Here is a 23,827-nt window from a genome sequence, read left to right on the forward strand (position 1 = left end):
CACAAAAGCACCATAAGATGTGTAAATACATTTCTCAAAACATATTTTGTGTTCCACAGAAGAAACAGTCATGTACGGGTTTAATTGACACGAGAGGGAATAATGCTGCTAGAATGTTTATTTTTGGGTGACATATACTTTAATCCACAACAAGGCCATTTTATCTCCCAGAAGCCTGCAAATAGAGAGTACTAAAGGTGTAGAGTATGTCTGGTGTGTTAATTGAGTTTGTGTGGGATTTCTGGCAATTGTGCCATCTCACAGCATGTGTAATCCTTGGTGAAAGTGTTTTTTTCACAAGTTACAGACCCATGACTCATTTTGTCACAACATGATACTGACTAAAACAGCAGCTGCCCTTCTTTCTGATGTGTTATACAGTATATACAGCTTACTTTTATGCAGCAATCTGAATAATCCCAAAGACTGACAATAACCAATTGAAAAAATTGGGGTTTAAAAATGATCACTGGAACAGGATACAGGAAGTCGAGAGCACCTGTTATTCACCTCCAAGTGTGTGTGTGTGTGTGTTCACACTTTGCTGAAAGGGATGAGTAATCGAGAAAAATAAGAAAGCATGAAGCAAACAAGATCATAATGTCAATGTCATATGTTTGTTTGCGATCTCTCTCTCTCTCTGTCTTCCTATCTCTCTCGCTCTTTGACACCCACAATCACACTTATATTTTTTCTCTCCCACATTCGGGTATTTGTCTCCTATTCCTCATTGGTTTGTCTCCCTCATCTATTCTTTCTTCACTCTTTTGTCACGTTGTCACTGACGTAAAACCCATCTGTCTGCTCTTGTTCACTTAAGTCTACCTTTTTTTAGTAATGGCTTTTACTTTGTGTGTTAATGTATTGGCTTTTAATGTACATCGGCATACTGTGCTGTACGTGATGGTATACAGTAATATATATTTATTTTTCTATTTTTAGTTGATATACTATGTATTTTTTGATGACTGTTGTTTAATAGGTACAGTAAACATTCTTATTTTGTAGGTGTACTATCTTTCTCTCTCTTTGATAAAAAATGTCCTTTCCTACTGAACCTTCTGATGGTAGGTATTAGTCAATACCTACTATCATCTTTACCTCACCTCTCTCTCTCTCTCTCTCTCTCTCTCTAGCCTTGCCAAACATTGAACACGTGCTGTCTGCCGAGATGAGAAAGGCTTAAATTTAAAGAGTTTTGAGTGTCATATCTCTGTCTCTTTCAGGCTGTGTGTGTGTGATATGGATCGTTTAGGACGGAATGAGTTCATAGGTGAAGTCCGGGTGGCCCTTAAGAAATTGAAGGAGGGAGAAAGCAAGAAATACAACATGGGCCTGGAGAGAATCGCACAGGTCTTCTGAAATTTTTACTATGCATAATTTAATGTTTGGATATTTGGTGTATTATTTATAACCCTTCCACGGTCCTGCAGGCCCGGGAGGGTAACAGTCAGGCAGTGGATTCTGGAGTTCCTGTTGCAGAAGAGGAGGTAAAACATCAATTGCGTTCCATTTTGGATTTGAGTTCTTTGCAGACTCTCAAATTATACTGAAACTATACAGAAATGTAGATTACCCATACATTAGGCCAAACTGACATATACGTCTTCAGTGGCTAAGATAAAGCAAAGTGATATTTTTATAATCCCTATTGATGGTATCAATTTCAATTTAAGTGTGCTTTGTTGGCATGACCAAATTTGAGTGGAAACGTGTATACGAAGGAAAATAAAAAAGTATGATGTACGTAGTGCAAACTTAGAGTGAAGTAGTAAAACATAGAAAACATATAGAAAATAGAAAAATATATGAATATTATACAGTGTTAACCGAGGTTTACAGAGGCAAGATTTGTAACAGAATTAAGTCAAGCTTATTTTTATAGGGCTTTTTATCATTTGAATTGTATCACAGCTATGCAAGTAAAAAACTTTTTTTTTATCTAAAAAGTAATATAAAATAGAGTGTATACAATATATCAAGTATAGTGTTGCATTGGACGCATGCGCCTGGTCCAAAGTTAACTTCCAGCCTGTGTTTGGTTATCTGTCTGGCTAGTAAAATAACAATTTAGCTTATAAAATTTATATTAATATTCATTTATATTCATATTTTATTGTAAAATTAAATTAAATTAAAACTACTCAGTTTTTACTACTACAGTTATTGATTCTTCTCCAGGAAATTATGTTTGAGCAACATCACTTTTGTTGCCGCTGAAACCATCTATATGTAATTTAATGTCATATCTAGTAATATCAAACTCTTCTTTTCTAGCGCGGACGTATCCTGGTCTCTTTGATGTACATTACAGAGAAGAGTTCTCTGGTTGTGGGAATTATTCGCTGTGCCCACCTAGCTGCCATGGACTCAAATGGATACTCTGACCCATTCGTCAAGATGTGAGTACTGGAGCACACCGTGGTTATTTTTACTTCACCATTTTGTCATAAAAACTTGATGAACTCAAAGAGTCCAACCTTTGTGTACACTGTGCATAATATTTTTATTGCTTGGGTCCCTTGAAGTTTCTGAACTGTCCTTGGAGAAAAACTATTGGGAATATTTTAGACCTTTGTGAATGAATTGTTGTAATAAAAAGTACCTCAAGGCGTCAATGTTGTTCTAATAAAGACAAATTAGCAGACAAATTAAATCCCCAGAGGTCCTGTAGTCACTCAACATTACACACCATTACTGCTTTCCAGGATTTTATTTCATTTTCTCATTTACTACCTCTCGCACAGTCACCCAAAACAGATGGTAGGAATTTCAAAGTCCCGAGAAGCAAGTTTTTAATGCTCGTTGGAATCCTGGCTATTATCAGCTCCACACAAATCAAAGTAAATGTAACTGTGTTATGAATCAATTCATCGGCTTTGCCGTCGTCCTTGTTAGCATCATAGATTTCATTTCGGGGTGATTTATTGCTCGCTGTACCTGTGCTTGATCATAATTTGTCCCCCTGTGGATTCTTGCGAAAGTTCAAAGCCCACCCACGCGATAAGACGGGAGGAGCTTCTATTTAGAGGCAGCGAATTAATGGGGCATAGATACGGAGGCAGAGAGTCAGGACGCAAGCAGAAAAGTCCTTTGAAAACTCCGAAGTTGTTTTTTATCTTCCTTCCTCAGCCCCGACTCCTCACATTTGGCTTCCGGCCACAGCAAATGCTCTTTTCTCGATCTTCCTCTCGTGTTGGATTATGCGTATGTAGACCCTGGACCACTCGACTGGTTCTCGGCCATTCGAATCATGGATTCATTTAGATGTGTTATGAGATGGAGAGTTTTTCCTCCACAATCTGCTTCTAGAAGATACAATTTTCTTGTTTATCATGCCAGTAACAGGCACTGATGGGCTCACTAGAGCGGAAGCGATCTATTGTTGGAGAGTGGACTGGTTTTATTCAGCAGGATAGACTGCTGGGAGAGAGAGAGAGAGAGAGAGAGAGAGAGAGAGAGGAGTGAGAGTGTGTGCAGTTAGCAGATGTTTAGGACTACACTTGTCAATATAGTTCAGGATGAGGTGGATTTTTGACTCACCCTCTCTCATTTTCTCATGTATGACAGCATGTCAGGGGGTTGTTTGGGATTGTGGGATTATCTGTGCATTGTGGGCGCTGGACCGGTTGTTATTTAGAGTATGTGAGGTTGATTCCAGTTATGGCTGGATTTCTCCGGAATTTATTGAAGCAGCAAATGGTCTTTTTATTAGACAGGATTTTCTGCATCAGTAACTCTTAATCTTCATAAAACGACAAACGCTTTCATTGTAACTATTAAAGGACGTCCTCAAAACTAACATCATTAGAGTACTCCAGCAATAACAGATGCTCGGATAACATTTATGCAAAGTAAAATATGGGCTGTGGAAAAAATAGCGAGGTTTAGCCTGTAATAGGCTTGAGCAATTTACAGCCACAGAAAGAATTAAGAGCCCTTTCCAGCTCTCATTTATTTAACAATTCTAGATGCACTGTGACCATTCCAGTCCAGCGTCTGTTGAATTTCAACAAAATCAAACCTCAGAAATCATTATCAAATACTAAATTAGGTTATCAAATGAAAAACTATTTGTGAACCTTTCCTTAATACATGTACAAATATTACAGTTGTTTTGCTTAAATAACTTAAAATTTTTCAGGTTTTTAGGGTCTTTTCAGTTATTTTAACCGTTTTACATATAATACAAATAGAAACAATACTTTTGTTTGAAATGTGGGGAAATATTGTTAATAGTTCACACAATAACACAAAAAACATACCTATAAATAGTCAATTCAGAAAATGACAATTATTTTGAAATGGTCTCTTAATTTTGTCCATAGCTTTTTATTCAAGCTGTTTAAAAAATATATATAAATATCTTAGGCCCGGTTGCATGAATTTAGCCGCCAAGTTAAGACTGCGTCTTTCTTTTCATATTTTAATGGACATTTTTCACAAGCCTGTGAAGTTCAGGGTCTCATCAGCCTCGAAAATCCTCCAAAGCTTTTTGTTTTTAAATGTATGTACGTTTATAAAACTATTCTTTGCATTATATTAATGTGGCGATGGCATACGGTGAAAGGAGATTAATCAAAGCATGAGCCGACTACGCCACCCCGGATAGGGCCAGGGACCCAAAATTAAGTAAATCACCAAAAGCTCACAGGTTCGTTATTGGCTGAGACAGGTAGCAGACAAAAGGGAAGCTGGTAAACAATTTATTTCACACACACCATCTAAAATACAAAATCACATTTAATTAAAGTCATTAAAAGAAACAGGCCATCATCTTCGTACAAAGCATACACACACTTAAAACGTCCAACCCAGAATTGGGGAAAGTCGTCTGATTGATCCGACAACCGTTGTGCTCACTCACGTCACCACACGCCAAATGTTTCGATATTGTGGACACTACAAACAAGTCAACCACAGCACCACATACAGAGGATCTCGACCGCGACTAATTCCCCCTAATTCTGGAACGAAAAGAAAATTAATAAACTCAATCCCAAAATCACTTACACAAAACAAATTAAACCAAATCACTTAAACAAAACAAATTAAACCAAATCACTTAAACAAAACAAACGAAGTAAACAAAATCACTTAAGCAAAACGAAGTAAACAAAATCACTTAAGCAAAACGAAGTAAACCAAATCACTTACACAAAACAAATTAAACCAAATCACTTAAGCAAAACAAATTAAACCAAATCACTTAAGCAAAACGAAGTAAACAAAATCACTTAAACAAAACCAAATCACTTAGGCAAAACGAAGTAAACAAAATCACTTAAACAAAACGAATTAAACAAAATAAATTTTAAACAAAACGAATTAAACAAAATCAATTTAAACAAAACAAGTTACGCCCAAAATAACATCGATAATAATAGCTAGTCCGGTAATCACCAGTCCTCCGAGAAAGAGAGCCAAATGTCGTGCCTATAGACACGCAGAACGCGATATCGAAGCACGTCAACAGACACTAAATGGTTATTATACACTGGAAATAACTGCCAGCTAAATGGGAATAGATCCTCCACACCAACCGGGACAAAGACGCTGTCCCAGGCACGGCAACGAGTGAAAGAGCAAAAACGGAAATAAACACGACTCTACGGACTGTCCACTTCGGTCCGGAACAGTCAGCTTCATGCATCCGCTACGCAGTGAAATGAAAGTGGAAGGTAAATTAAGCGTCGCACTAAAAGTAACGGGTCTGGAAACAACCCGGTTCAGGAATCCACTAGGCAGTCAGGTAGGAGAAATGGTAAGTTGGACGAATCAGTGCGAACAATAGTGGCACTGTCTATCTCGGAAAACACTCCAGTTCAAGCAGTCGTTATACATGCAGGTACGATAGCGCTAGTCCATAAGGGAGAATCACAGCCCCAAATAGCGCCGGTATCAGCCTGCGAACTGGCGTCGGTTCAGCCTGCTGCAACACCTCCAACACCCAAAGTCACTGCAAAAATATAACAAGCAAATGAATTTAGAGGGAAAATACATTCCCACAACCCTATACGTGAAAATGAGTAACACACCTGCAGCTAATGACCCGTAATGCACCACGCACTTGACGCGGACTTCACTAATGGCTCTCGAAAATACATGGCCATTCACAAATGCCCGCAGTACTCCTCAACCACACTGTAATTTAAATGCATCTCCATTTACCCTGTTTGACATTAAATATCAACACTTTAACTGCCACTGGTAGCTCTTACCTCTTGGACGTGTAGCCCAACCCACCGGAAATAAAGGTACTCCCGGAAGCCCTATAGGACACACCTGTGTGACATGCCAGTCCTATCTACCTTTATACCCCCGGACCGTACCATTTCCTCAAACATAGGTGGGTCAGGCAATCGCATCACCACAATCTACCCCCCCCACAAGTCATCGTAGTCCCGACGATGAACAACGTAGCCTCAAGGTCTGAAAGCCATAGCACGATTTAGCCCTGAAGTAGACCCAGCAGAAATCTGATGAGCCTCAGCCCCTACGGTCCGTGGTAAATGGTACAAATTCGTATGCTGCCCGGCCCTAGCACGTCTAGGTCTAACGATCCTTTCGGAGATACTAGACGGTCCGATAGAATCTGGTACTACGTCTAATGGTACACTTACACTCCTCTCGCTCCCCCCAACTGCACCCCCAGGTACCGCAGGACTCGCCCTTACCTCTGGCGATGCTCTATTCACCCCAATGCTCTCTGGAATTTCTGATGGGGCCTGGGTCACCACCAAGGCTAAATCCCCATCCTCAAATTCCTCAAAGCCTTCCTCTCTTACTGAAGGTACTGGCAACTCCGGCCAATCCTTAAAGGACTCGGTCGGCATGGGATCCCTTTGAACTCTGGGTTTTAGGGACACTCTATGCACGTTACGGACTTTAGTGAGATCTTGCACTGGTGCTACAGAGTACACCGATCCCCCATCCCGTGGCACTCGAACTACCTGATAGATGATCGAGCTCCACAGATCCTGGATCTTATGGCGCCCGGAGAACCCACGTTCTCGCAGATAGACCCTTTGGCCCTCTTCTAGCGGTTGCTCTTTTACCCGTTGATCATGCTTCGCCTTGCGATGCTGAGCTGCGGCCTGCAACCGCTCACGGGCACCTTCGAAGGCCACTTTAAGGCAAGCCTGATGCTCTTCCATCCAATGATGGACTCCACCAGCCACTGGTTCTTGCACCCGACCAAGCAAGAAATCCACAGGCAGTCTAGGCTCTTGCCCGAACATCAAAAAATAAGGACTCTCACCGGTGGCTTGATGGGGAGTGGTATTATAGCAAAATACCACCTGGGACAAACAAGAGGCCCAATCCCTCTTCCTTCCAGTGGGCAAGGTCCGCAACAAATTGTGCAGGGTACGGTTAAACCGTTCACACTGGCCATTACCAGCTGGATGGTATGCGGTAGTACGAGACTTACCCACCTGGTAAAGGGTGCACAACTGCTGGATAAGATGCGATTCGAAGTTACGTCCCTGGTCCGAATGGATACGGCCTGGGACCCCAAACTTAAAGAACCATTCGTCAACCAGGACGCGAGCCACAGTCGCCGCCTGTTGGTCCCGAGTAGGGATTGCCACTGTGAATTTACTAAAAATGTCTGTCATTATTAACACGTTTTCATGCCCCGAACGAGAAGGTTCTAGGACCGTAAAATCAATGGCCACTATCTCATTTGGACGGGAAGCTAACAGATGGGCCATGTAGCTTCTGGGGACTGGGGCAGCCTCTTTGGCTTGCTGGCACCGCTCACATTGCTGTATCCAACGGGCTACATCGGCCGACATCCCAGGCCAGTAGCACCGCTGTCGCACCAGTTCCAAAGTGCGCTCGGTGCCTTGGTGCCCATGACACTGATGCAGTTGGGTCAACACTTCAGTCTGTAACACAACAGGCAGCACCAGCTGCAACACCTTTGCACCACCATCAGGACTGCAAACCCGTCGATATAATAGGCCCCCCAGTTCCTCCAACCGCTCCCATTGCCGGAGTAACACCAACACTAGCTTGGGTAACTGTCGTCGTTCTTGGGGCCCTGGGCCTTGCCCTTGGCGCCAAAATTTAAAAGCTGAACTGATAATGGGATCCTCCTCCTGTAATCGAGCCAACTCTGGTCTAGATCGATTTGGCATCACCTGCATGGCCCTCACAGTGGTGGAGTCTGCCCGATCCACCACTCCAGCACGCCTAAGCAGTTCAGGAACTAATGTTCCCAACGAGCCTTCCCTTTCCAGGTACCGTTCCTTAGGAGTCATGCGTGATAGCGCATCCGCATTCTGGTTAGATCTCCCGGATCGGTACTGCACTTCGAAATCAAAGGCCGCTAGTTCAGCTGCCCATCGCTGTTCGGTGGCACCTAACTTAGCAGTCGCCAAATGACTAAGGGGGTTATTGTCTGTACGAACGATACAACGATGGCCCAATAAGTACTCACGAAACTTTTCAGCCATGGCCCATTTTAGAGCCAAAAACTCAAGCCGCATAGAACTATAGGTAGCAGTGTTACGCTCTGCAGGACGCAGGCTACGGCTGGCATAGGCCACTGGTCTCACCTTGCCCCCAATCTCTTGAGACAGTACAGCACCTAACCCTTACATAGCTGGCATCGACTTCCAAGATAAACGGTAACTTAAAATCAGCATATGCCAGGACTGGTGTGGTGGCAAGCTTAGCTTTCAGGGTCCGGAATGCTTGTTCACACTGTTCGGACCATAACGCATCCAACTCCTGTATCTTAGTTCTCCCCTTCCCTTGTCCTACCTCCCCTACCAGCCGATGCAACGGTGCTGCTATCTGAGCAAACCCTTCCACAAATCGCCGATAGTAACTACCAAATCCCAGAAAGGTACGTAGCTCTGACACAGTCTTGGGGCGTGGCCACTGCGCCACAACCTCAACCTTTGCCGGGTCTGTGGCCACTCCTTGGGGGGATATTACGTGTCCTAAGTACTGCACCTTTTCTCTAAAAAATGCACACTTGGCCAAGTTTACCTTAAGATCAGCAGCCCGCAACCGTTCCAGCACCATCCTCAACCTCTGTAAATGATGTTGCACAGAGGAGGAATAGACAATAATATCGTCTAGATACAGCAGGAGAGACTGATGTTGCTGGTCGCCAAACAGCCGTTGCATCAACCGCTGGAAGGTGCCTGGTGCGTTACACAAACCAAAAGGCATACGGTTCCATTCATATAAACCAAAAGGTGTACAAAAAGCTGTTTTGTAGCGATCAGCCTCTGCAACCGGGACTTGATTATATCCGCTGGCCAGATCTAGCGTAGTGAACCAGCAAGCCCCTGTCAATGAATCCAATGTCTCATCGATTCGAGGCAGTGGAAACGAATCTTTCCGAGTTTTAGCATTGAGTTGGCGGTAGTCTACGCACATGCGTAGGCCACCGTCCTTCTTCTTAACCAATACTAATGGGGAGGCGTACGGGCTACAACTTTCCCGGATCACTTGGGTGTCTAAAAGCTGGCCAATATGAGTCTTAACTAACTCATATTCAGATGGAGGAATCCGTCTATAGCGTTGTCGAACAGGCGTCTCGTCGATTAAAGGAATTTCATGGGACAGGAGGTCGGTACAACCCAAGTCTCCCTCCCCAGCAGAGAACACCGCCTGGAATTCCTGAAGGAGAGCCCTAACCTTGCCCTGTTCCTCATCCGACAGCCCTGACAGTTCTATGTTCTCGACCTGTGCTGCCTCAGGGGCTGCCATCATATCACAAGTCACTGTGATAGCAGGAACCGCAGATACCTCAGTCAGTCCGGCAGGTGAATCCACCAGATACACTTCCCGCAACTTCCCGAGGATGGTTTTCGGGTATAAAACAGCGTCGAGAACACCCACATTGACAACAGGCACCCAAACCAAACCACCGTCGACATACACTAACGACGGAGAGGCCAATAAGCCAGCAGGCAGACCAGTGTCAAGGGGCTCGAATAACACGATCTTATCTCTAAACATGGACGAACATGTTGCTGTTACAAACTTCATAGTGCCCCCTGGAACGCGACAAACCCGATGCCCACGGACTCTTACATTGCCCCCGTATGCCAGAACGCCATCTACTTTCTGACAGGCTTGGAAGGCCCGAGATATTCCCACGTCTTGGGTCACTAATGGTAGCTCAAATAGGGTCGGTCCGTACTGCCCGAAAAGCTCACGATAACAGCGACCAAGAACATTCATTCCCAAAATCCCAGGAACACTAGAATTACCCCCAGGTGGATCACGCACAACCAATATGCCACACCCTGATACCACACGATCACACAGTTCAACGTCCAATTCCATATACCCTATATAAGGGATTTCCAGTCCATTGGCTGCTCTAAGCTGTAACCAATGACAGTTTTGTAATCGACGCTGGCCCCATGGTTCGAATCCAGACCGAAAACAACTCTCTGTAATGGTCGATACCATGGAACCAGTGTCTATCAAACAGGGTATGGGCACACCGCCAATATTTGCAACTAAATGTGGGCATGAGGAGACTAAACGAGGCACAGAACCGCTGGCACGAAAATCACAAGAGCCATTCTTACCTCCAACCGAACTGAGACTCTGCAGTCCGGTGGGTACTAGTTTTCCGGCTGGTTAGGGACACTTGACCTAGCATCACGAGATATCAGGTTACCCCGGGAATGGTTTTGAGGGCCAGACGAATGGGGCTGCCACTGACAGTCTCGAGCAAAATGGCCAGGCTGTTGACACCGTCTGCAAATCACGTAACTAGAACGCAGTGGCTGACCACGAGACTGGGGACTATGGTTACGGGCTAAAGTCTGAGAAAGCTGATCAATTTGCTGTTGCTGTCGAATCAGCATGTCCTTCAACTCCCTAAATTCCTGTGAATGATGTCCCTGCTCAGGATTTACCCCAGAATCATCTTTAACGCCACATTGATGTCCCTGCACCAAAGGAACAGACTGACTGCGCCCCCGTACACCGCCTGGCACTCCCTCTCTCTCCCAGCGAATTGCTTCCCCTCGGACATCTAACAGTGTTGCAGCAGGCTGACGCCTTACCAATTGTTTCAATTCTCTGCGCAAGGCATTATCCAACACACATTCAATAAACTGATCCCTAACTACCACCTGCGCATCTAAAATGGCATGCGGAGACTGTTGTTTAAGCTTATCAAATAAACTCAAGAGCGCCAGGGAGAACTCTTGTAACGTTTCTCCCTCCAACTGTCGCCGTGAGTAAAAGGCTTCTTGAAGCGTAATATAGGACTCGAGACAGCCATACACTTCACGCAACGCAGAAATAATCTTCTCAGGATTATCTTTATCAGGGCTCGGCCGATATTTAATCTCATCCCGAGCCTCTCCCTCAAGATGATCAAACAAAAAGAAAGCCTGCTCGACAGCCGTCATCGTCCGCATGCGCATGCACGCCTGAGCTTCTTCGACCCACTCGTCAATGCCTACACCAGACCTACCATTAAATTTGGGACAGCGCCGTTCACGAGGAACAAAAACAAAGCGCTCAACGGTGTTAACATTGGATCCTACAGATATAGGCGTTAATGGCCGTGACGCACTACTAGAGCCTGCGCCAGGATCAAGCAACTCAACCGGTGTCTGCTCCTGTCGCAGTCGATCGTTATCGGCCTTCAACTGAGCCACAAGGTCTCTCATTTCCTGTAATTCAGCCTCCATCTCTACACAATATAAGGGGTAATCACCAGACGCGTCTCCACCATATGGTCAAGTAGAAGAAAGAAAATATATATATGTGTGAAAAAAAAATACAAATCCCTACGTCTGTACCCGTACAACAGCCAAGACCCTGCCGACTACGCCAAATGTGGCGATGGCATACGGTGAAAGGAGATTAATCAAAGCATGAGCCGACTACGCCACCCCGGATAGGGCCAGGGACCCAAAATTAAGTAAATCACCAAAAGCTCACAGGTTCGTTATTGGCTGAGACAGGTAGCAGACAAAAGGGAAGCTGGTAAACAATTTATTTCACACACACCATCTAAAATACAAAATCACATTTAATTAAAGTCATTAAAAGAAACAGGCCATCATCTTCGTACAAAGCATACACACACTTAAAACGTCCAACCCAGAATTGGGGAAAGTCGTCTGATTGATCCGACAACCGTTGTGCTCACTCACGTCACCACACGCCAAATGTTTCGATATTGTGGACACTACAAACAAGTCAACCACAGCACCACATACAGAGGATCTCGACCGCGACTAATTCCCCCTAATTCTGGAACGAAAAGAAAATTAATAAACTCAATCCCAAAATCACTTACACAAAACAAATTAAACCAAATCACTTAAACAAAACAAATTAAACATTTACATTTACATTTTACATTTATTCATTTGGCAGACGCTTTTATCCAAAGCGACTTACAAGTAGTTTTTTACAGTGTCACATTACTGCAGAGCAATCAGGGGTAAGGGGTCTTGCTCAAGGGCCCTTCAGTCATGACCTGCTGGCCCTGAGATTAGAACCGGCAACCTTCTGATCACAAGCCCAACGCTCTAACCATTAGGCCACAACTGACCCTAAACAAAACAAATTAAACCAAATCACTTAAACAAAACAAACGAAGTAAACAAAATCACTTAAGCAAAACGAAGTAAACAAAATCACTTAAGCAAAACGAAGTAAACCAAATCACTTACACAAAACAAATTAAACCAAATCACTTAAGCAAAACAAATTAAACCAAATCACTTAAGCAAAACGAAGTAAACAAAATCACTTAAACAAAACCAAATCACTTAGGCAAAACGAAGTAAACAAAATCACTTAAACAAAACGAATTAAACAAAATAAATTTTAAACAAAACGAATTAAACAAAATCAATTTAAACAAAACAAGTTACGCCCAAAATAACATCGATAATAATAGCTAGTCCGGTAATCACCAGTCCTCCGAGAAAGAGAGCCAAATGTCGTGCCTATAGACACGCAGAACGCGATATCGAAGCACGTCAACAGACACTAAATGGTTATTATACACTGGAAATAACTGCCAGCTAAATGGGAATAGATCCTCCACACCAACCGGGACAAAGACGCTGTCCCAGGCACGGCAACGAGTGAAAGAGCAAAAACGGAAATAAACACGACTCTACGGACTGTCCACTTCGGTCCGGAACAGTCAGCTTCATGCATCCGCTACGCAGTGAAATGAAAGTGGAAGGTAAATTAAGCGTCGCACTAAAAGTAACGGGTCTGGAAACAACCCGGTTCAGGAATCCACTAGGCAGTCAGGTAGGAGAAATGGTAAGTTGGACGAATCAGTGCGAACAATAGTGGCACTGTCTATCTCGGAAAACACTCCAGTTCAAGCAGTCGTTATACATGCAGGTACGATAGCGCTAGTCCATAAGGGAGAATCACAGCCCCAAATAGCGCCGGTATCAGCCTGCGAACTGGCGTCGGTTCAGCCTGCTGCAACACCTCCAACACCCAAAGTCACTGCAAAAATATAACAAGCAAATGAATTTAGAGGGAAAATACATTCCCACAACCCTATACGTGAAAATGAGTAACACACCTGCAGCTAATGACCCGTAATGCACCACGCACTTGACGCGGACTTCACTAATGGCTCTCGAAAATACATGGCCATTCACAAATGCCCGCAGTACTCCTCAACCACACTGTAATTTAAATGCATCTCCATTTACCCTGTTTGACATTAAATATCAACACTTTAACTGCCACTGGTAGCTCTTACCTCTTGGACGTGTAGCCCAACCCACCGGAAATAAAGGTACTCCCGGAAGCCCTATAGGACACACCTGTGTGACATGCCAGTCCTATCTACCTTTATACCCCCGGACCGTACCATTTCCTCAAACATAGGTGGGTCAGGCAGTCGCATCACCACATTACCTTCGCGTCAAATTACAAAAATGATTTAGCTCTAATGCAAGGGTGTTTCTTATACAGCGCCTATGGTAAATTTGACATCAGTCTCTATTTTGACTATGGTTATCAGACTAGTAGTGAAAACACTATAGTTGGGTTTTTATTTTGCCATTCGAGCAAATGAGAATGCAGTAGTCTCCCATTTACCATTTTAGAATTTACGTGAAAAAGTTCCATTGTACCTTTTTATGTAACTGATTTAAAGAAGTTATAATCAGTCTTAAAGAAATTAAATAGATGACTTACGTCTAAGACTAGTCTTAAGCAGTTTATTCAACCGGCACTTAGTCTATGTATTGTCAGCCAGCTCTAGTTTGTAATAGAGGGAATATGAGACAGAACTCAAGTAGTGTTCATCTGTTCGAGAGGGACTAGCGGTCAATCAATAAGTAGCTATTTCATTGTAGCGCAATGAGAAACCGGCATCCACATCTCTATACGTAGGCCTATGTGAGGGGGAAAATAGTTCTTCGCTATTGACGTTAGCTTGTTTATCTCCACTGCGATGTATTGCTTAGGTAACGGGCTTGTTGGTTTTAACAGAAGAGTTTTTATGCAAAAGAAGCTCTATGCTGCGTCCCAGTTTGCAAACTTCTACTATGCTCTGAAAGTATGTACTTATTTTGGGATGGAAAAGTACAAGCATTTAAGTGAGTGGCAAAACAGTGTGCAAGTATTGAGAAGCATACCAAGTAAAAGAAAGACTAGGGAAATTTACAAATGGGGTATCTACAGGAATCAGTTTCAGCTTTCTTTTAACAGCAGAGTTTATGTGTTCGTGGGGTGAGGCAGACACTTGTATGACTTAATACAGGGATTCTATTTTAAAGAAGCTATTTCGAAATCACCAACATTTTCATCCCATTTGATTTTCATAATGGGACTTATATCTGGATAATCTGGCGCGAGATTGGTTTTGCACACGATTGCAATCTTTCCCCAGACTATACGCTCATAATGTAGAAACCATTTATTCACTGTAGCGTGTTGGTATAATTACTAAATTAATCCATAACGGTAACAGATCATATAAATTCTTCTTCCTTTCAGATTGTAATTTTATAATCAGCACAAGGGCATCAGGGGAGGGAGCATTATTAATTAAAGAATACAAATACACACTTTTATGCTTTGGTATTAGAATGTTTAAAGCCAGTTTATTATTAACACAAAAAGCACATAAGGCTCACATTCCAACAAATGTCTTCCAGCAAATCAGTTGCTGCGGATATCATAATCTATGTAATATTCATGAACCAAACCGTGCCTGCCACGCAAGCCCCTGATGAAAAGCACTGTAAGCGTCCTGAAGAGAAAAATATGTCAACAAGAGAACAGAAGAAATGTCTTTGACAAATATATGCGCTTTTATAATCGTAGCTGTCGCAACCTTTCAGGCCTAATTATTAAATCTTTGTGAGAAAAATTCTCAAGTGCATGTTTCTGGAAAGATTTTGCTTTTATTCTTTTTAAGTTCTCAAAGGTCTTTCACTGGTGTTTCTGAGGCTGATGATATTTATAATGTGTAATCATTCCTGTGCTCCTGTGTGTGAAATGATTATGAGTGCGACTGAGACCCCATAGAGTTCAGCTCTATTTTCATCTGGCCCCCGGCATCAGCGAGTAATTAGAACAGACGAAAGGAATGCGGATATTATTGCACATGCTCTAATTAATGTCATTACTTGGGACACAATTTCGATAGTTCCGCTTTTGCCTGAACTTGTTGCGGCGCCGAGACGTTTAGACTTGCGTTCCCATGTTTTTTGCACAGACGTCTCGGCTGTGCGTTTTCAGCTAATTGCCGAAGCCATTAAGTCAAAATGTAATTAGTGACTTATTCACAAATGCATGGATGCAGGTGCACGTTAGAGTTGCGTGCCATTTTTTCCGGTGTTAAACTGCTTTCCCTCTCACAGTGTAGTGTGTGGAGTCAATTGTGAGTCTGTTTTTTATTTTGACATTCCTGTAAACACGGCTGCTTTCAGCTCTCACTGTAAAAATTTCAGCTTGGAATGAAGCTCCCACCTAAGCTTTTAATGTGAAAATGCACCTAAAAATGAATATTGTGTCAGCATTTACATTTTAGAATGTTGAAGAAAGTTAGTAACCGAACAACAGCGGTACCCATTGACTTACATCGGTTTTCCATCCATCCATCCATCCATTTTCTTCCGCTTATCCGGGGCCGGGTTGTGGGGGCAGCAGTCTAAGCAGAGATGCCCAGACATCCCTCACCCTAGACACTTCCTCTAGCTCTTCCGGGGGGACACCGAGGCGTTCCCAGGCCAGCCGGGAGACATAGTCCCACCAGCGTGTCCTAGGTCTTCCCCGGGGTCTCCTCCCGGTCTGACGGGCCTGGAATACCTTCCGGGGAAGGCGTCCGGTAGGCATCCGGAACAGATGCCCAAGCCACCTCAACTGACCCCTCTCGATGTGGAGGAGCAGCGGCTCTACTCCGAGCTCCTCCCGGGTGACCGAGCTTCTCACCCTATCTCTAAGGGATCGCCCAGCGACCCTGCGGAGGAAGCTCATTTCGGCCGCCTGTATCCGGGATCTTGTCCTTTCGGTCATGACCCAAAGCTCATGGCCATAGGTGAGAGTAGGAACGTAGATTGAGCGGTAAATTGAGAATTTTCTTCACCACGACAGACCGGTACATCGACCGCATTACTGCAGAAGCTGCACCGATCCGTCTGTCAATCTCCCGTTCTATCCTTCCCTCACTCGTGAACAAGACCCCAAGATACTTAAACTCCTCCACTTGAGGCAGGAACTCTCCACCAACCTGAAGTTTATATGTATCAACTCAAGTAGATAGGACTGTGGACTTGCTGTGACATAAATAGGTGCCCAGAGGCATTGTAATACATGGCCGCCGCGTGGCACAATTTCCGTAAACGCTTACTAAATGCATTAGCTATTTTTCAGCATTTATTCATTCTTGTTAATGTTATGTCAATGTAGTTAGTACATGGTGCATTAACGAATGTAAACAGTGACAACGTTTGATTTTAATAATGTAATAGTAAATGCTGAAAATAACATGAATTATTATTAATTAATGCTGTATACGTATTGTATATTGTTAGCTAGTGCATTTTAAAGTAATAGAAATACATGGTTAACATGACTTATTGAGTACATATTTTTACAGTGTTTTTTTTTAGTTTATGTATTCAGAAAACCAACGTGAAACCTGTCTGGTGGAAAACATAAATCCAGGTTTAATAAATAAAATAAAACATAAAATGTATTTGAGGGTAAAAAAAGATACTGCCACATATTATCATTCATAAATAATAATATTGTCTTGGCTTGTTATACAATGTCTGTTATGAACCAAACATGCTTGAAAATGATTTGAATTAGCATCAAATGCACAATGCTTTCAAGTATTTAAAGATATTGTAAACAGTCCATCCATGCTTCATTTCCATCTTCCGTTCTCAAGCAGAGGTTGTCATCTACCACGTTGACAGTTATTCTTTTAATTACCGAGATGACATCAGTGATATCCTTGGGGTTGCATCTTGTTCCAAGGCAACTTTATTTCTTTTGAATTGAATTTCCCGGTAGCTGTTTGAAGGAGGACAGTATTAAATGCCCTACGCACATGAACTTTAAAAGTCAATTTACCCAGTCAAATGAATATATATATATTCATAAATACCGAATGAACAGTGGTGTCTTTCACACAACTTTCCATATAGACCCAAAGTTAAAAGCAGTCCATTTAACATGAAGGGCAACACTAAGGTGTTGTGTAGCCTGCTCATTGCTCCCAATAACTTTTCAAGTCTTTTTAAAACAATTAATTTTTTAACCCAGAATTACAGAACATGTCAATAAAAAATTTATAGATCACATTAAAAAACCATTAGAAATGCAAATGTTCTTGTCAGTGACATAAAGCTTGTCACACAGAAATAAAACGCCATTAATATCCATTTCAAGCTAGTTATTATCCAGGCATGTAATCAACACGTCAGACAATTAATATATAAAGATTAGCTTTAGCAGTTTGATGTTGAATCATCACTCAAACTTGTATTTTTTATTTTGAGTCTCTTTGTATTAACCACACACAGTCCGGTTGGACTAAGGCTGAAGTATAGTTCCTTTTTTATGCATACGCAAGGCATTGTACAGTGCACGTGACGCAAATTTCATACTGTACGCACAACTCCGGAATTGTATGCACAGAGCGTAATATTCATGCAGGTATATTTAATTGGTTCGCTTATATAACTGCTGCTCTGCTATAAGCACGAAAGCAATTTCCCAGACTCGAAATACAGATCTCACAACTCGTCATCGAGTTGCAATACGTTTCTCATGTCGTACTCCCATGCGATTTTCACTTCACACAGATGTCACTCTCTCTCTCTATCCCGGTCCTCCGTAACATGTTGTGTAGGTTGATATCTCGCATGAATAATAATTGATGAATCCTAATTGGTAATTCTCTGAAGCTTCCATGTGCCACAGACCTTACGGATGCATTTGTCCTTCAGGACCCTCCATCCGCTCTCATCCAATGCCTCTGTTCTGTTACATCCTTCCTCAATTAGAGATTAGCATCTCTTACCCTGTAATAGATTGAATGAATCACCCAGAACAGCACCCCCAGCCCCCCAACCTCATCCCATAAGGTTTCGCTCTCTGGCGCGTTCGCTCTAATTCGTCACAGTCTAAAATGAGCTCTTACACCTCGTCAGTGTTTTTTCAGTTCTGATTGTGTCATGGACGCGTTGAGAGCTTGAGACAAACCAGGCTTATTATTTGCTTTGATGTTTTGAAAGTTACACATTTTTGACACAGAGCAAAGATTGGTTTCTCTTTAAGATTCTTTCTTTCTGTATCAGTGTTTTGCAGCCTGACATGGGGAAGAAATCCAAGTACAAAACATCAGTGAAGAAGAAAACGTTGAATCCGGAGTTTAATGAGGTTAGCAAACCCCATTCGTTAAATTTAATAAACTGTTTTATGAATTTATTATTATATGGTTTTTAAATGTATCATCAATTAGAGCATGATATCACATCACATGACATCACTCTTTTTAACTCAGGAATTTGCCTATGAGGTCCCACATGATCAGCTTGCCAAGAAAAAGCTGGAGATCTCAGTCTGGGACTACGACCTGGGCATGAGCAATGATTTTATAGGTGAGTTTACCTTCACGCATGCATTTGAGCAGATGCTTTTGTCAAAGAAACCTTATTAGAGCCATACATGCAATAAGCTGTGTTCCCCAAGCTAAAGAAAACAAACAAACAGAAGTAGAACCCATAAGAGAATATATTATGAGATTTATCAATTTGGTTGAGTGACATTCAAACAGTACGCACATCGAGTAACTGATGTTGCTGATTCAGTGCGTGAGGGTAAAGGGGGAGAGCTAAAACACGACAGGAGAGATCAAGAGATAAGTGTGAAGAAATGAAGTTCACGTGATTGAACGAATGCTTGCGAGAGACATCCAGGCGTGAAGGCAAAGAGAGAAGTGAGGATTGTGGGATTAACTAGTTTAATGAAGCTTAAAGTCTATTTAACGTTGTCTTGGATCTCTTCAACCTCATCTCTGTCTTTGTTTAATGCTCCCGCTCTCTATTTCCTCTGGTACTCTTTCATTGACTGTGGTGGGGATGTTATGCGCAGGGTTGGTTTTGTCACGGCTTGCCTGTGGCCGTGAGCGTATGGTATCGACACGAGGTGTGTGTTTGTGTAGGAGTGATCGAAACAGAGAAAATCTCAGTACGTGAGGAGCCTAACGAAATGAAACACAGCTTCACACTCACTTTCGTTATTCACACGTTCAGGTGTTTAGTGTTAGACAGCAGATATATTGAAATGCCCGGGGTTTTAAGAAGCAAAGAAATATTGTGTGTGTGTATACAGTTTATATACTGTAGTTGCAAGTTTATATACAGGGCTTCACAAATTTATTACAAATTTACCAAATGTAAGGTTTGTGCCAGAGATGCCCTAAACTAACTACATTTTTTATTTTATAAACTGGTTAATCCACCAGTATGTGTGAGCTTCTCAATTCAAGTATTTCTAATGCAAAAATATAATTGTTGCTATCCATAATAGTTTGAAGTTTATTGTTTCACAAGAAAGGCACAAATAATAGTAAAGCGCTTTATTATTTTTTATTTTGAGATGCCCAATAACAGTATTCAGTCCTTAAGAGGGAATGTTACGTTTGATTAATTTCTGACGTCTGAGAGTTTAATGTAGTGCTCAAATTTGGGTAGAAAAAAGTTAACAAATACAATTCTTTCAGTTTGCTACTTGCCTCATAAATGACAATAAACTAGTTTTTAACAGTATTCCTAAAATATTTGTATTCTCTTTATTATGACAGGTGATCTAATAGATTTGCGCTTTTTATACTGTATTTTTTTTTACTGGTTTACGATTGACGTATCAGTTTTATCCAATATTGGCATAATTGTAATTCATTTGACGTGTCATATCCGTCAGAAAAGCTCATGAATTTGTCATCTTTAAGAATGGCAGTAAATTACCTGTACATTGAGAAATGCACACAAGGGTTTTCAAATCGTTCAAGGACCTCTTTAAAGCTTGACTCATTCGTACGTGCGTAATTCTGCGCAGATTCAAACACGTAACATTCACCGGTACTTTTCTTTTCTTTTTCACCTTCAGAAACAAGTATTATGTGACTCAGGTTTGACTCATGAGCTTTTGTGCTACTGTACATGTTCACCTAATGTAAGTCAGTTAGGATTCATTCAATTGTAAGCACCTTATATAAGTATACATAACTATATTATCATAATTTAAAAATAAATGCTTAACAGTTATATGTAAAAATTCCCATCTGAGGATTTGTTCAAACTACTTTCATTTAAGAAGATTACAGCCAAGGCTGTAAAATATTACAGGACTATTTCATTTTCAGTGGGTTCCTGCTTTATTTATCTTGGCAAAATCTTTTTGCAGCCATAACCAATCACAGACTGTTATGTGCATGAATGTGGTGTTGAATCAGAAGCCTTCAAGGCTCAGGCGTGTGATCTTTTTTCACCCACATGTCGTTTCAAACTCATATAAACTTCTAACTTTTTCTTCTATGTAACAGAAAAGGTGTTAAGGCCTGTTCCCACCAAGCATGATAAGTATAACTGTGAAGTTTGTTTTGCAAAATAATGTAGTAATAAGGGAAACAAAACAGGAACAATATTGTTGGGTTCACATTCAGAGCTATTGTTTCTAGATGAAGAATGATAAACATTGAGATTCATTAAATGCCGCATAAGAGCTTACAATAAACCTAACGTTTTTGTCCATTGGTGTGGACGCTTACATACAGAAGATATTGTTATAGTTATTCTTCTTGGAGTGAATGTGCCTGGAGTGGATGTGCCCAGTCTAAAGTGGATCTTTCGGGCTTTAGAATATTTAGAAGTGTTTTATAAACAGAACTGGATGGTGATTTTTTTCTGTCACACGCAAAAAATACAATAAAGCACCATAGGTATCATAAAGTAGACTTTACAACTTGAACACTTGAAGTTTTCTACAGACAAGAACATTTTGTAAAATCTTAGCAAATAGGCAACATCTAATAGCTTTATTGGTTACCATGGCAACATTCCAGTCATATTGATACACGGTTGACGACCTTGACCTTTCTGATCTCTAAACCCTAATTGATTATTGATTTAGTCATAATCATGATTGAATGTTTTCTTCTGCTTGCCTGTTAATAGCTGATCTCTCTCCCTCTTTCTCTTTTAGGTGGAGTCGAATTGGGGATAAACGCAAAAGGAGAGAGATTGAAACACTGGTTCGAGTGTCTAAAACACAAAGGAAAGAAAGTAGAATACTGGCACACACTGACGCAGCAAGGAGCCCCTAGCAGTGACTAACACACATGCACACACTCAGACAAGCACACACATGCACACGTGTATTGTCTTTTGATAAGTGATACATCAAACAATGGAGTAATAATGATAAAGAAATGCAATAATGCTTAAACTGAGAAAAATGAGTGATGTGTAATAACCTGTTGTACAGATATCTCAGTCTGTGTGATGAGAAAGAAAAGCTATTGTGATCACAAGCCCTGATTGTGACATACGACCATGTGCCCCTTTTTCTGGTCTACACGTCACTTATGTGAAATCGTACCGTGCTGTGACTATGCCACAGGAGATCATGCCATATTGTGTCATTTGTTACAAATGTGTTAAGCATCCTGGTGTTTGTTAAAGGTGGTGGTGCTGTAATTTTGCACACTGTCCAAGCACAACACATCAAACTGACTGTAATTGTCTATATGTACCCGTGTACTACCTTTTTGTGATTTGTGAAGTATGAAAGTTTACAGTCTCTTCCAGCCCGACCAAACCATGGAGCACAAGAAGCCAAATGGAAATTGGGGAAAAAATCTCTGGATTTCTGAAGACATTAGAGGACTCTTGTGTCACAAGCTGCACAACGATTTGTGTGTATGTGCGCGTGTGAATGTCCCAGTCTGTATTTTTGTCTACTTGTGTGTTTGTATTGAAGGTTTGTACAGTCTCCAACAAAAAAGAAGCGCTGATGCACGTCGACGGACTCTCGCACCTTCTCTCTGACGCCCTCTACTGGTGTAGAGGTACTGCTCGCAAGGACAATGCGTACCAATACGGGGTTCAATCGTCAACGACTGCCTCCGGCAGGCCTCATGCACAACTGCACATGCCCCAACGGGTTAAATTAGCAATCAAACAAAGCCTTTGAAGGGCAGACTATCGCAGGACGTCTTTCGGTCACATATGCGCAGAAGAGGCCGGCACACTTTATAGTCTTTGAGTATTTCTTGACATTCTCTCCGGTGAGACCTTGTAAAATTATGCACATTTCTTTATTTTAAACATTTTAACAGTTGCTTACTGTTGATGGACAGAAACGATGGAGAAGCACCTGTGGGATATTTGGCTAAATTGTATCTATGGGATTGCATTGCTTAGCTATAGGCCTACAGCAGATTCAAGTTGTCTATCTGTACATGAATCTACTTTTTATTTGATATGATCAAGCGCAGATGAGCGCTCTCATTGTTGAAGATGGAGTGCTGACCTCAGTTTTATAAAATGTTGAGTGCATTTACATGTATGTTATGCTTAATGACCCAACAAAACCACACACACACGCCTTAAATACGGTCTTGTATGGGGTTAACCCTGGTACACAGATTTTAGCGTATTATTCTGATTTCTCTTCGCTTGTAAACACCTTCAACGTTATGCTTTGATGTCAAAACTGTTGAAAAAGCTACTGATTTCTTTGTTTCTATTTTTTGTCGGTAATATATGTAAATGCACTCTATTTACAAATCTTTCATTATGAAATCCAGTCGACTTTTAACTTTTGTCTTTCCATGGCTGCCTCTTTGGCTCCTGGAGTTGTGCTGTCTTTTTACATTTCAGTTTTGAAATGAATGGTCTTCATGGCAAATACTTGTCAAATATTATGCTAAAAAAGCTGCATGCCAACTGAATGTCACATATGCTTTGATGGACCACTGATCTGCAGTGCTGATATTTGTTCTAATCTCGATCATCGGACTCATCAAAAGATATTTGTTTTTGCTCAGTGAACCGGGACAATCCCGAGTACCTCTGATGAACCAGCATGGCATTTAGATAATAGACTGGCACCACCTGCCAGCCGAGATGGGACTCCGGAGGGAGCGTTAATGAAGAAAGGGTCAAATTGAAGGAGGATTATTCAAGTCTCCATCACGTGTCCTTGTTGACTGTCTGTGTGGCTCATGTGACGTGACTGCCATCGTGTGTCGGTCTTTGTACTTGCGTCTTAAAAATAAACTGGTGCAAAAGTGGCTGATGGAGGGTTGTTTGATGGA

The 23,827-nt window shown here is 41.8% G+C and overlaps 1 protein-coding gene across 1 annotated transcript in view; it reads left to right on the forward strand.

Annotated features, from left to right (window-relative positions):
- Positions 1-23,826, forward strand: part of doc2g (double C2-like domains, gamma) — a 36,568-nt gene extending 12,742 nt beyond the window's left edge. The window contains exons 6-11 of the mRNA XM_079467423.1: positions 1,227-1,353; positions 1,434-1,490; positions 2,278-2,402; positions 18,804-18,885; positions 19,010-19,106; positions 21,712-23,826. Coding sequence (XP_079323549.1) covers positions 1,227-1,353; positions 1,434-1,490; positions 2,278-2,402; positions 18,804-18,885; positions 19,010-19,106; positions 21,712-21,842 — 619 coding nt within the window. The 3' untranslated portion in view covers positions 21,843-23,826. The remainder of the gene's footprint in view (positions 1-1,226; positions 1,354-1,433; positions 1,491-2,277; positions 2,403-18,803; positions 18,886-19,009; positions 19,107-21,711) is intronic.
- The last annotated feature ends 1 nt before the right edge of the window (position 23,827 follows it).

This window comes from Barbatula barbatula (assembly GCF_947034865.1).
Source record: "Barbatula barbatula genome assembly, chromosome: 11".
Lineage (NCBI taxonomy): Eukaryota > Metazoa > Chordata > Actinopteri > Cypriniformes > Nemacheilidae > Barbatula > Barbatula barbatula.